The sequence below is a fragment of the Clinocottus analis genome, unplaced genomic scaffold (genome assembly GCF_023055335.1).
Source record: "Clinocottus analis isolate CAN_PGR_092001 unplaced genomic scaffold, fCliAna1.0.p SCAF_9, whole genome shotgun sequence".
Taxonomy (NCBI): Eukaryota; Metazoa; Chordata; class Actinopteri; order Perciformes; family Cottidae; genus Clinocottus; species Clinocottus analis.
Window position 1 is genome coordinate 13,547,983 of NW_027176251.1, and position 13,386 is coordinate 13,561,368.

Below are 13,386 nucleotides of genomic sequence, written 5' to 3' on the forward strand. Positions count from 1 at the left end.
CCTTTGTGGATCCTGTGTTTTCCTCAGCGTCGCCTCCCCCTTTTCTCCCCATGAACTCCGGCACTGCATGGCTTTGAACGCAGCTTCTTACATCCTTGTCAAAAATGTGCTTCCCTGCTTACACACACACATACACACAATATGAAGTCTGTATTATCACGCGACCACAATGTTACATGTTAACAACTAATCAATAAGAGGATTATAATGATGAATATGGATTTCATACACATATACAAATGGTCTAAAAGCTGACCTCAAATACAAAAACTGCATATTTCTGCTGCAGTTGAAATATTTAGTTGATCCTGTATTAATGTTGATGAAAATCTTGTAACTAATGATTTTTGTCTAACTCAACTGAGTCATTATTTGCTCGTACAGAGCAAGTTTGTAGCATTTTGGCGGATCTATTGGGAGGAATGGAATATGATATTTATAACTTTGTTTATATAAGTGTATAATCACCTGAAATTACCTTACAATGAACACTTCATATCTACACATGGATCAGGTCTCCTTCACAAAGTCCCCCATGTTTCTACAGTAGCCCAGAATGGACAAACCAAACTGTGACTCGAGAGAGCGCCTTTCGTGTTTTTTCAAGTTACCTCAAGGCCACCGTAGTTCTCCGACACGCTCGTGAAGCTGTGGTATTGTGAGTGCAAAACCGCACTACCGGACTTCTGTTGCTCCTACAGTAGTGTTATTATGGTATGGATGGCCTCCGAGTGAGTGAGGAGTGAGTGAGGGTTTTTTTAGTTGGTTGCTACCTGAAACCTCCCCTGCTAGAATTCACTAAAATGTCTTACATTTTTAAAAATAAAATCTTTTACATTTATGAATGATTTTAGTTGTGTGTTGAGTTGCCCCCAAAAGGCTTAAAAGTGGGCTCTCAATACAGATTGCATAGACGGACAGACAGACAGATATCCACAAGGTCAGCAACTCTCGAATATGTGCCTTTGTGGTTTAAAATCCGATGATGTGATTGAGTTTTACCATCTCCAGAGTCGACAGCTGCTCTACTGTTAGAGAATCGCCTTCACAGCACATAAATCATGACGGCAAACACCAGGCACCAGTCTGCTGCTCCTGCATGTTTCTGCCTCCAGAGATGCTTCACTGTTTCCATCTGATCTCTCTCTCTCACACACACACATACACACACACACACACACATGCAGACATGCGCACCGCTGCAAATAAATAACACGTGCACAGTATATGAACAAACACATCAACGACACCCCAACACATGCAAATACATTTGTGAGCAAAATGCCTTCAGAGTGACGCTCACCGTCACTCTCCTCTCTCTCACACACACACATGGATACTTCTACTTGTGAGGATCCTGTTCAAGTCAAATCTCAAATCAAGTCCCAAATCTAGCAGAACTAGTGTCAGTTTGACTCCCGAGTCGTTTGAGGCCTATTCAAGTCATGTCTGAAGCCTTTTAAACAAGTGCATATAGTCACATGAGCTAAGTCTTGGGTATCAAGTTCTCCAGTCTTAAGTAATTTATTAAGACAAGTTCCAAAAGGACTCAAGTTATTCAAGATCAAAGTCCATTTTTAGTCACATTTCAAATAATTCAAGACAAGTCAAGTCTTAAGTCATTCCTGACAAGTCCCAAGTTATACAAGATATATATGTTTTAATTCATTTGAACTAAGTCTTAAGCTCTGAAGTCTCAAGTCAAGTTTTAAGGCATTTGACACAAGTCTTCGTGACATGGCAAGTCATTTGGGAAAAGTCCAAGTCTCAAGTCAATGAGATTCAAATCCAAGTCCAAGTCGTCATTGTTTGTTTTAATGTTTCTACTTGCAGGTGGGTCGAGTCTTAAGGGGGTCACGAGTCACGACAATGTCAAGTCTCAACTCCTAATTTTTTGTGGCTTTGATCGGTTTCAAGTCTCAAGTCTGCAGCTTTAATTCTAACCTTCACACTTCTGTGCAAAAGGCGAGGTGGACAAAATGTCCTCGCTCGAAAAGAATCAAACTGCAATTGGTTCCCACAAGTGCAACAACACAACAACAACACCCCCACACACACACACACACACACATGTGATAAGCAGCTCTGAATGGTCTCACATGAGGTTGCAGTGTTTCTGGCCCTTTGTCAGGTTTCTCCTTTGGATCACTGAGAAAAGCAACGGGTTAAACGTGTTATTGTGAGGGATCCTTCCCAGGGTGGAGGGCTGCTGATGGATGGAGGGTGGGGGGGGGAGGTCTGGGTGCACTTCTCTTTCTTCAAATAAATAAGGGGGGCGGGGGGGGGGTGAAGAAGAAAATACTTTAAATAAGAATCCAGAATAGGAAACTGAGAAAACAGCAGAAACAGTGATTATCACCCTCTTTTCTCTCTCTCTCTCTCTCTCTCTCTCTCTCTCTCTCTCTCTCTCTCTCTCTCACACGCACACACACACACTTGTGGAAGTTGGCACAAGCAGTAGCACATGACTGCACATGCTCAAACACACCCTCTCTCTCTCTCTCTCTCTCTCTCTGTCTCTCTCTCTCTCACACACACACACACACACACACGCACACACACACACACACACACACACACACACACACACACACACACACACACACACACACACACACACACACACGCACGCACCCCAAAGGAGGTCCTCTGAATTGAAACGAGTGAGGAGTACCAGTGGACGCCATGGCAACAAGTGGGCATTACATTACCGGCAGCGAGGAGTGGAGCAGGATGGGGGAGGTGCCGTCATCCTGAGAGCAACACTGTGGCCGGAGTGAAGCGAGTTACATCTATTTACAGCCTCTAAAACGCTGGTGAAAAGCAGGATTAATGCTTCAAAAACACACCGGGAGATGTATAATGCAAGATACATTTTATTTCGCCTCCATCTTTGGCGTCAGCTGTCAATCAAGCGTGATGGGAGACGTCACGGCTCCGTCTCTTTCCTGGAGTCGTGTGGCAGACACACATCTCAAAGTTTTACTCCGTTAATAGGGCTGTACCCCGTCGGGCCACCCACACATGCAGTCGATGGAGACAGTCCATCAGAAGCTGTCACTGTTGGTTCGTTTATTTTGAAACTCTTTGATTGTGGAAACTAAAATAAACTCCATAAATGACAAAATCTTATTTCACACTTTGAAGTCAGTCTCTTCAAATAAGTGAGAGGATCACCGGAGGATTTTTGTCCGTGGCGCTTAGATGCCCGTCGCTGGTGATGCAGAACTACACCTTCTACTTCCTTCACTTCTTCTTTATTCCAAGCAAAACATGTTGCAGCGGCCGTAATGTCAGACGCGTATGTGGCTTTCTCTGACTTTCATTAGTTAGCGAGGTCGAGGTCAGAGCTGCCAAACGTCACGACGTATCCTTGTGATCTTGTGAACGATCATTAGAAGAGTTCAAAAGAACAGATTTTGACCAACAACGTGAACGCAACACCTCGAGAAGAGCAACACCTGATCTACATTCAGGACGGCAGTGAGGACACATTAACCCCTGTGTGTGTGTGTGTGTGTGTGTGTGTGTGTGTGTGTGTGTGTGTGTGTGTGTGTGTGTGTGTGTTGTCAATGGTCACTGACCCTTTGAACATTTTAATCACAATGCTCTCTCTCTCTCTCTCTCTCTCTCTCTCTCTCTCTCTCTCTCTCTCTCTCTCTCTCTCTCTCTCTCTCTCTCTCTATTATTCGCCGGTGACTTTAATGCATCCTCAGACAGAAGAGGGCGTCATTGCCATGGAAACCCATTCTGATGCTACAGCAGTCTGAGCAGACGAGAACCGAACTCGGTGACCTGCGGGTTCCACACACACACACACACACACACACACACACACACACACACACACACACACACACACACACACACACACACACACACACACACACACAGCAGATTAAGTGTCGTCTCGTAACAAACTAGCATATCAGAGCATTAGAAGAACTCTCGGCTCCGCGTTGGGTTGAACGTCACAGATCTCTTCAGACGACAGTAATCCTCTAACACATCTGGACAGTTGTCTCGTGGCACTCACACACGTCACACCGCGTCCTCATCAGGGCTCTGGTCAGATTAACAATACTGATAAAAAAAAAAAAAAGTACATCAAATTGTGATCTTTAAAGGGCCAGTGTGTTGCATTTTTGGGGCATATATGAATGTAAAATGTGTTGCCCCTTTTGTTTTGTTTCAGTTGACTTTATTTATTGGTAAGAACCAATAAAAATGTCTTCGGGGGATTTAACTACTTTAACAGTTGTTTATTCATGAAGTAGGCGTCTGTATTTGTGATCACTGGTCACAGGTTGATTGTTTCATTTTTAACTACTCCTATAGGGACCAGAGGAGGCAAAAATATTCAATATCAACAAATACCATGTATTTTCTTCATTTCTACAATTCTTTATATATATAGATATATCTATCTATAGATATATATCTATATCTATATCTATATCTATATATATATATATATATATATATATATATATATATATATATATGTATATATATATATATATACATATATATATATATATATATATATATATATATATATATATATATACACACTGTATATAATAAATGTAGGGAAATACAAGTAAAAGTTTTTTTATAGTGGCATAATTGAAGATTCTCATGCAAATTAGATCACAAGTAGTAAAATGCAATAACCTCGAAATTATACTCCAGGTCTGTGAATTTACTTGAATTTGTATTTTTATCCAAAGTCATGCGGCCCTGACAAACAGCTCTGAGGTATAACAATGTGAGAATATGATAATTGTGAAACAGAAAACATATGGTGGAGGCACATCAAGATTCTCTCTCTCTCTTCTTTTATTTTTCTTCTTCTCTCTGCTGCTCCGAGTCAAACCTGCTGGGACTTGGGATTCATCAGCAACCATTGGCTGCTGATGTGGTGGAACGATGGTGTTAGGATCCTGAAGGGCCTTTCGTGATTGGCTGATGCGGGCACACACACACACACACACACACACACACACACACACACACAGTAGTGCATGACGATGCGGGGAAAACACACACACACTCAAAGTCATGTATATACATGTTCAAAAACACATGCGTGTGAAAATGCTCAAATTAACACCAAATGCACACATTTGGATCGTTTTGCAAGCTTGCGCATATTAACGCACAAAACACATAGCGACACGTATGTGTGTGCACGCTTAATTTAGAATTACATGCGTGCACGCACACGGGCGCACGGTGTGCCTTACAAAGAAGGGATTGAAAGCAAAGGAGAGAAGAGAGAAAAGAGAAGGGGGGGGCGAGTATAAAGTCTAAATGAATCGTTCTGGCACCATCTAGTTTACTAATGAGGCTCTGAGGAATGCTGCTGATCAGAACAGGACCCCTCGGCTTCTTTTCTGATGGAAATGCGGTGACACATTAAGTCTAAAGTAACCGCACCACCACCATGCTCTCTTTCTCCATCCTGCACCACATGTGAATGAGTGACCGGTTTGGCAGCCGGGCTGAGAGTGATGTCACCCGACTGTTCCCTCCAGGAAACGCTGATGATGTTTGTTTTTTTTTAATTTGCTTGTATCCTGTATGCTCATGCGTCGGTGTTTGGCTCTTCGTTGTATAGGTGACCATCGACTTGGAGCTTCACCTCGCCAAGATGACCAAGATCAAGTCCTCCACGGGACCTTGTGCCCGCTACGACGTCTACCTCTACAGGGCCCCTGAAACCGAACCCCGAGTCGCCAAGGCGCCTTCAGCCAAGGCCGCTAACGGCCCCGGCAGAGCCAAGGGCCGAGTCCTGAGGTGGGAGGACGACATGTACCCTCCCTCTCCCCCGTGTTCTGTCTGCAGCCCCGGCAGCGCTCGCCCGCTGCCGGCCTCCGCGCTCAACAAGCGCCAGCGGCCCAGGCCGCGGACTCTGAACCCCTACAGACCACGGTGACCCGGTGACCTGCCCCTCATATCTCCCGGTGTCCTGGATGTCATCTTGAAACCTGTTCTGTGAATGTACACATTGCATTTTGTTCGCCGGTTACCGGAAGTTCCTCGTATCTAGAAGAATCTGTGTGGGGTTTCGCTCCCCACAGTCTGACACACATGATGTCAGGTTGAAACACAAAGTTGAAGCATTGAGGTATTTAAAGTGTCGGTCTTGGAACAGCGTCTGTGAGACAAACGTGGACCGAGTGGCAGCTGTCATAAATCTCTGTTTCCAAAAATACTAAATTATTCTGGAAACTGCTACTTAAGGTGTACTCAGGAAATTAGTGCTCAAGTGTTACGTTTATGGGTTTATTTGCAAAAGTCATAGCAATTTTCAAAAGATTTGATGGTTGTTTTTTGTTTTAATTGTATTATAAGCTAAGATGATCCTTTATTAGTCCTGCATTGGGGAAATTGAGGAACAAACGCTTTTGCTATTTATTTACAAATGTTCACTCTCTTAATGATAAACGGATGAGGATAATTACACCATGCTGCATTGTGACAGTACTAAACCTCAGGCGCTTGCTGAGGAACACTTCAGGGACTGTAGGAATCAGGAGCATTGTTTTATTTATACATGTGTGTGTCCGTGCCAGCAACAAGCAGGCAGTTTGCCAAATGACAAGTCAATGGCAGCTCACTAGATTGTTCCATATTACACTTCTCACACGACACAGTGTCTGCACTCTGATCCTGGTACTACATGTAGAATATTAATTATGTGATATTTATTGACCCCTGCTGGAAGAGTTACCATCGATTCTTATTCAGAGAACTTGAAGTTGATAACCTTTGATGCTTTTTAAAATGTATTTTTTTCAGCATGACCCTAATTAGTAGCTGATAATATGGTTGGCAAGATTGCAGGCAACATGCAGACATGTAGTTATAATAAAAAAGGCTTTATAGTTTGTATGTGTGATGCCACGCTAACCAATATTTCATATTAACAACAGATCAAAGGATTATAAGTGATGTAAAAGGTTTGCATCACCTACAGTATCACATGACGCTGCAGTTCCATTACAGCAGCTTTCAGCTCAGTGTTTTGCTTTTACGACGTCAAGCTTTACTATTTTGAGTTAGTATCTGCTCGCTCATCAACTTTCAACCTCTGATAAACTTGAGAAAGAATTCTAGATAGATATGTTCACGCTTCATGCTTTCCGCCCAACACTAAACAGCAGACAAGGTTAGAGACGAGCTGGTAAACAAAGTGGAGCATTTTGCAGCTGAAACGCCAGAAATTTAGAGTTGGTGGAGACCAAAAGCAGAGCTAAAAAAAAACAACCAGTGGATGTTGTACTTGTTTTCCATCACATGACCACAAACACAGCTCCAAAATGTTATTTCCCTATCTGGTAAATGTGTAAAAGTTCCCTCACGTACGGTGATAATATGTTTATGATAAGTTTGTACTGCTGCCCTCCAATGCACCTATCAAAGCAGCTCCAGTCTGACATTTTAAAAGACATAAATTATTCAACAAAAGTGAACAACAGAGAGCCAAAATGCCATGTATTAAACTATCTTTTGATGTGACAGATGTAATGTATACAACAATTGCTGTAGCACAGAAACAACAGAGATGGGAAGGATCCAGTCAGGTGTTGTATTTTCTAACAGTTGTGTTCAATGCATGGTCAAAGGTTAAAATGCTAATTAATTGCATTTGTGCTCTTGATCTATTTGATATTTAGCTATTAAGAGCGACACACTGCCATCTGCTGATTTAAGACATAATCAGTTGTTAAGGTTCTCTCTCCCATTTTACTTGAAAGTGTTTTTTATTCGTCCGTTTTGCAGTACAAGATGGACAACAGACAAGAACCAGCCTGAATTCGGCCCCACACTTCATCAGGAATGGATTCTGAAATAGCTTTATTTAGCTCCAATATGATCACTTGCTAGTCCGTTGTTTGGTTTTACAGCTTTGTTCCCTCTGAAAATAAAGCAATGAGAGCGTTGAGAATGAACCGAAACACTAAAGCTGTGGGCCAGGTAGCTAAAATGAGCAGAAAAATCACGACACAACTTGATAAATGCAGTTCTATTGCCTTTCAGACATTGTTACAGTTATTTGAAACATTGCTATCATAAAAATATCTATTATAGCTGCTTTAATCTCTCTGTTACGCCTTTCAAAATACCCAAGAGCTGAATATAAATGCTCTGTATTATACGCTTGAAATATAACAAATATAATAATAATATGATGTACACCCTGTTCAGTGATGCTTGGAAAATAAAAACTTTCTATTTCTGAACAGCAAGAAGTAAAGTTGTGAAGTGAATGTAGAGGGTCAATACTCCAGGGGTTAATGGTTCAAAACTATACACTGGTAAATATCCGTTGATTGTATTTTTGTTGTTGTTGCCATTTCGTATTGCAAGGACAATGATCCCATATGCCCACTTTAAGAATAAGATGTATGACCTATTGTGGGTTGTGCAGAGAATTCAATATGCTTTAATATCTTTTTACATGTTTCCTAACATAGGACAAGACTGCCTGTTCAATAATGTCTACTTCTTAATGAATCAATGTGAAAAGCAAAGGAAAGTGTTTGGACAAAGGAGGTTTTCCTGATGTAAAAGTATCTCAGGAGAACATTATCTCAAGATAATCAGGTTGAGCACAGAAGAGACCCTTGCACAGGATGCTGACACAGATTAGCAGGTGATGATGTACATTAGTAATGTCTGTGATTGTCATGGGGAGTTAAATCTCTCTTGAATCATGTGTTTGATGCTAAAAATCCACAAATGTAAAGAAAACGTTCATCTAGAGCAGAACACAGCAGAGTTCATGTTCAGTTTCTTTGAGGCAAAATTTGGCCCAACAGAGATGAGAATATCTCCTTGACCAACATTATTTTAATTAATGCTGACTTCATCTCTGCATGTAACTGTTATTTGTAGTGAATCTAACGACATGCTTGTTTTACTTCAATACTACCACTTACAGTGTGCTACCAATAGGAGGCGGTATCTTAACAACAAGGACGTAAACTCGCTGAAGAAGTCGCCATGTGCAAGCAAAGATCGTCTATTAAGATTGCTGTACAAGGCGGTCGCCAGGTGGCTTGGTTTTTTGAAAAACAAACACGCATGGAAACTCACAAGGCAGTTTCCAAAACGTGAACTTTTTGTTTTTCCTGCCGTATTCTGTAATTATTAAACCTCGCAGTAAAAGACGTCACATGTTTATTCGGCAGCCAAGACGCCACTAACGGCTCAACGCGGACCAAAAAACCTGCATCTCCGTGCAGAGTGAGACCTCCTATTTTTTCAGTTAACTCGTCTTTGGTGACTAGCATGAGACTTGACGTTAGCACGACAGCTAATTACGAGGAAAGCAATGAAACTGGAGTAAAAGTATAATATTTGACCGAGAATCAACAACATACACTTCGAGATGAATCCCAGCGGACGACGCATATTTTGTAACGTTATTTTATCTCGCCAGCAACCCGTTTAGCAAGCTAACGTTGTATAATTTACGGTTAATAGGTTAAATCCAGCTATGTTTACAGAGCTCAACAGCATATTGAACACTACTCCCGACAGCTTCACACAGGTGAGGACTGAGCGTGTCTAATGTGTCTGCTATGTTACCTATATTAAGCTGTAACACACTGTTTAACACGCTAACGTTACTGTAAACGTTAGTCGCAGAATGATGACGATATCTATACTTTTACTACTCAGTTAAGTGTAAGTTTAACGTCGCCTCGTTCTCTTCAGGGGGAATTTGTCCTGCTCTCAGACAGACAGAGTGATGCCTCTTTCCTTATTCACCACTTTCTCTCTTTGTACCTACGAGGTGAGATATTGCCTGTCAATGTGAATTAAAATAATGAGAGAAACCGTTAACTCCCAACCACAGCTGATGTCTTTCTTTCTTTCTTTTTATGTCAGCCCGCTGCAAAGTGTGGTTTCTGGGTTTGGTGCAGTCCTTCAATCATTACAGTGCAATAAGCCAGAGATTGGTGAGTCTCCCCTGTTGTCGTCTTTTTATGTACTTGTTTATTCCATGTTTATGCTGCAAAAGAAGAGTTATTTGAAAACAATAGTTTATGTTTCACACTGGCAGTCAGTTTAATCTATCTGAGTCCATCATATCTGTCTCCTTTAAAAAAAACACACGGGCCATTTTTAATTCTTGTTTCCAGCCTCATCACTTTTGGGTTTAAGGTGAGGGAACACTTAACATGTGAATGTATCTGTACATTAACGCTAGACCCTTGTGGCATATACAATCCAATATTATTTTCTGGTAATTTGTGAAATATATATTGATCGACACCCTGGTACACTGGGCAGGTGGTGACACCGAATTTGTGATTAGCTGTGTGTAAATTGTGCTTTCTCAGGGCGTGAGCCTCACGCAAGCCAAGGAAAAGGGTCAGCTGGTTTTCTTAGAGGGACTGAAGGAGTCGCTGTCTGTTTTGATTCCTGGAGAAACCGACACAGGAAGTGAAGCCATGGGCTTCCTTAGGTACAAACAAAATAATCACATTTCTTTACCTAATTGTCTTACCTGAACAGACTTCTATTATAGTTTGGCATCACTGTATTTATCTGGATAACAAATCCAACAGTATTACATTTAGACACCACTCAACCTTTTATCTGGTTTATCTTCACATCCTCCGTTTCCAGGGATCCTGCTGTCGGCCTGAAGAGTCTCTACGAGTTGGTCCGGTCCAGTGCAACCAGTTCTGGCGGCGGCAAGACAGAGGAGGAGTGGGGACCCCCGGTGTTGCTGGTGGATGACCTCAGCGTGTTGCTGAGTCTGGGGGCGAGCGTTGGCGCCGTGCTGGACTTCAGCCACTACTGCCGAGCCATCGTCTGCTCCCAGCTGCAGGTTAGACCCTCGCTGTCCGAGCACGATTTATTTGAGATGTAGGTTTAATTTCTCTCTTTATATTCAAAAAGAGGGTTTTGGTGTGAAGCCAACTGTAACTTTGACTGTGGCTGCAGGGCAATGTGGTGATGTTGACTCGCTGTGATGGGGAAGAAGAAGAAGAGGAGGACGACGAAGACTCGGAGAGGCTTCTGAGGGGCCTAACCCACCAGTGTAGCCTCACTCTTCATGTACAGGGTCTCCCTACTGGCTACTGCAGGGACATACACGGGCAGGTGAGTGTGTTTTATTCACATACTTCACTTCAGAGATGTGGCCACATCTTAAGCTCTTTTAAAAAAAAAAAAAGTTTTGTCCAACCAAAGGTTTTTATAGAAGATTTTCTGTTACAATGTCACCAACACCTGCATCATTAATAACTTACATTAAATAGTGTTTTTTGATTGTACTATTTTTTTAAAGTATTAATATCTGAGTAAAATCAGTGCACATACATCATCAATAACTTATATTAGTGACGCGGATGGTCTGTAAAAGGTTACATACCATGTATCTGCAAGATATAATTCAAGGGATCACACACAAATATTCCACAATAAAGATGTACATTTTGTTTCTCGTTTTCAGGTGGAGGTCTGCTGGAGGAGGAAACAAAGTGATGGGCGGTGCGTGCAGAAGAAACTCTTTCAGTACAAAGTCCATGACAAAGGAGCCTCCTTCTTTGCTCCTGGGACGTCCAGCGCCGTTCTCTAGTTCCACCATTTAGCGTCCTGGTTTTTTGCCTTTTTGTCTCGTTTTACACGCAGCATCTGACTGTTATGTTTTAATATTATCGGACAAAACACACACGCTGGAGTGTCTTTAGCTGCCAAAGTAGTTGGTGAACCGGACAAATTCACCAACCGTCCTTTTACATTTGGATGCTTGCCGCAGTGTCAACGACGCAGCCTCGACACCGTGCGTCTGGAGAAAGGATGCTGTGATCCTGCTAGCTGCTAGCCTGCCAGCTGCTAGCTTCCTCTGAATCTCTTCCCACTTACTTTCATGTATTCAATTAAGTGAAACAAAGAAAAAAATGTACAGTTGTTTTGATTTTATCAGGCTGGTTTGCTGAAGGTATGACTTGTGATGCACTGAATGCAGACGGTTTATATGTTTGTGATGTCGGGTGGACATTAAGGGACCGACTGATATCAGAATAAGCGCGTTATTAAAAAATAAGTGACCTGAAGGTGCATTAAAGGAATTTGATGAGATGAAAGGTGCATAACAAAAACAAAAATAGAATAAAACAATCATTTAAAGATACTATTTAAAATAATTAAGATATTGTAGACCAATAAACAAAAAAGGAGTGCTTGGTACATGATTAACTACATAAGATGACTTACCACTTACCACTAAATGGATTTTGTTTGAGTAAAAATTAAAAATAAGTGTAATATGTTGTCATTCCTTGTGTGAACAGTAGAGGTCGCGCTGTCCTCACGCGTCACGCTGCCGGCCGGGTGAGAGTTCGGAGTGGAGAGGTCTCTTTCTAGAATTTTGACAACCAGCATTCCTAAAAAAGCTGCTCCTTCCACGTTGGTGACGGGGCACACGAGACAGATCCCAAAACAAAGGACTAAACACCTCGGCTGTTCGCCAGCTTTACCGCAACAACTAAAACGTCTGAGGATCTCCGAAGTTTGTCCAGGTGTGTGTGTGGAAGATGAAGCTAACCCGTTAGCTTTAACTAGCTGTGTTGGGAGCACGGGGCAGCTGGGGATCGTTTAATCACTCTATAATGTTGAATATTGAACCATGTTGGATCCATAGCGGCTAGTTATCACGATATTTTCTAATTGTTTCTTATCGATAGTGACCACCGGATTCACGCTCTGTGGGTTAGCATGTTAGCTTACAAGGTGTCTGCAGGTAACTTGCATCAAAGGTACAACGCGTGGAAGTAACGTAATATTTGTGAGTACGCATTTAGTTGTTGCCGTGAACCCGAGGAGCATGACTTTACTCTCTGGATTATTTTTGAATTAACTGGTTATTAAGTGAAAAAAGCTGAGGCTAGCGAGTTAAGTTGCACACGTTAACTTTAGCTTGCAAGCTAACGACTGTCGTCAGTGTTTTTTTGGTCGTTAATTGTAGAGGCAATACGTTTTGTTTACTTTTTCCAAAATTCGTGTGCGAGTTGAACTTCCGATACAGCAACCTTTTGAAATAAATGATTATTGAATACAGGCTTAAGGAAATTGGTGACTAAAGTTATTTAGCGAGCTGCTTTCTCTAACGTCAGTTAGCTTCAGTTTACGTCAGTTAGCAAGTTATCGCTTGACAGCAGATTCCTGTGAAACAAATGTTCATGTCAGTTAATTCAAACAGCGAGGATTTGAGTAATGTTAAAACTTAATACATTGGGAAATTATTTGTATAATAAGTGGTTTCTACACCATCTTGTGTTAGACGATTTGAATTGCGGTCAAACGTTTTTTTGAATAAATGGTTTAGCGTTAAAGGTGATGCGCGAGATCTTAACG

General features: G+C 41.8%; 2 protein-coding genes across 2 annotated transcripts in view; both read left to right on the forward strand.

Moving 5' to 3' along the window:
• Positions 1-9,184: 9,184 nt before the first annotated feature.
• elp6 (elongator acetyltransferase complex subunit 6) lies at positions 9,185-12,231 on the forward strand. The gene is made up of 7 exons (XM_068570124.1): positions 9,185-9,565; positions 9,733-9,811; positions 9,907-9,977; positions 10,362-10,486; positions 10,651-10,855; positions 10,972-11,130; positions 11,483-12,231. The coding sequence occupies exons 1-7, from the start codon at positions 9,512-9,514 to the stop codon at positions 11,606-11,608; spliced, it is 819 nt and encodes a 272-aa protein (XP_068426225.1). The 5' UTR covers positions 9,185-9,511; the 3' UTR covers positions 11,609-12,231.
• A 146-nt stretch (positions 12,232-12,377) lies between these two features.
• scap (SREBF chaperone) overlaps positions 12,378-13,386 on the forward strand; it is a 29,028-nt gene continuing 28,019 nt past the window's right edge. The window contains exon 1 of the mRNA XM_068570676.1: positions 12,378-12,551. The gene's annotated coding sequence lies outside the window, so the exon portion shown is untranslated. The remainder of the gene's footprint in view (positions 12,552-13,386) is intronic.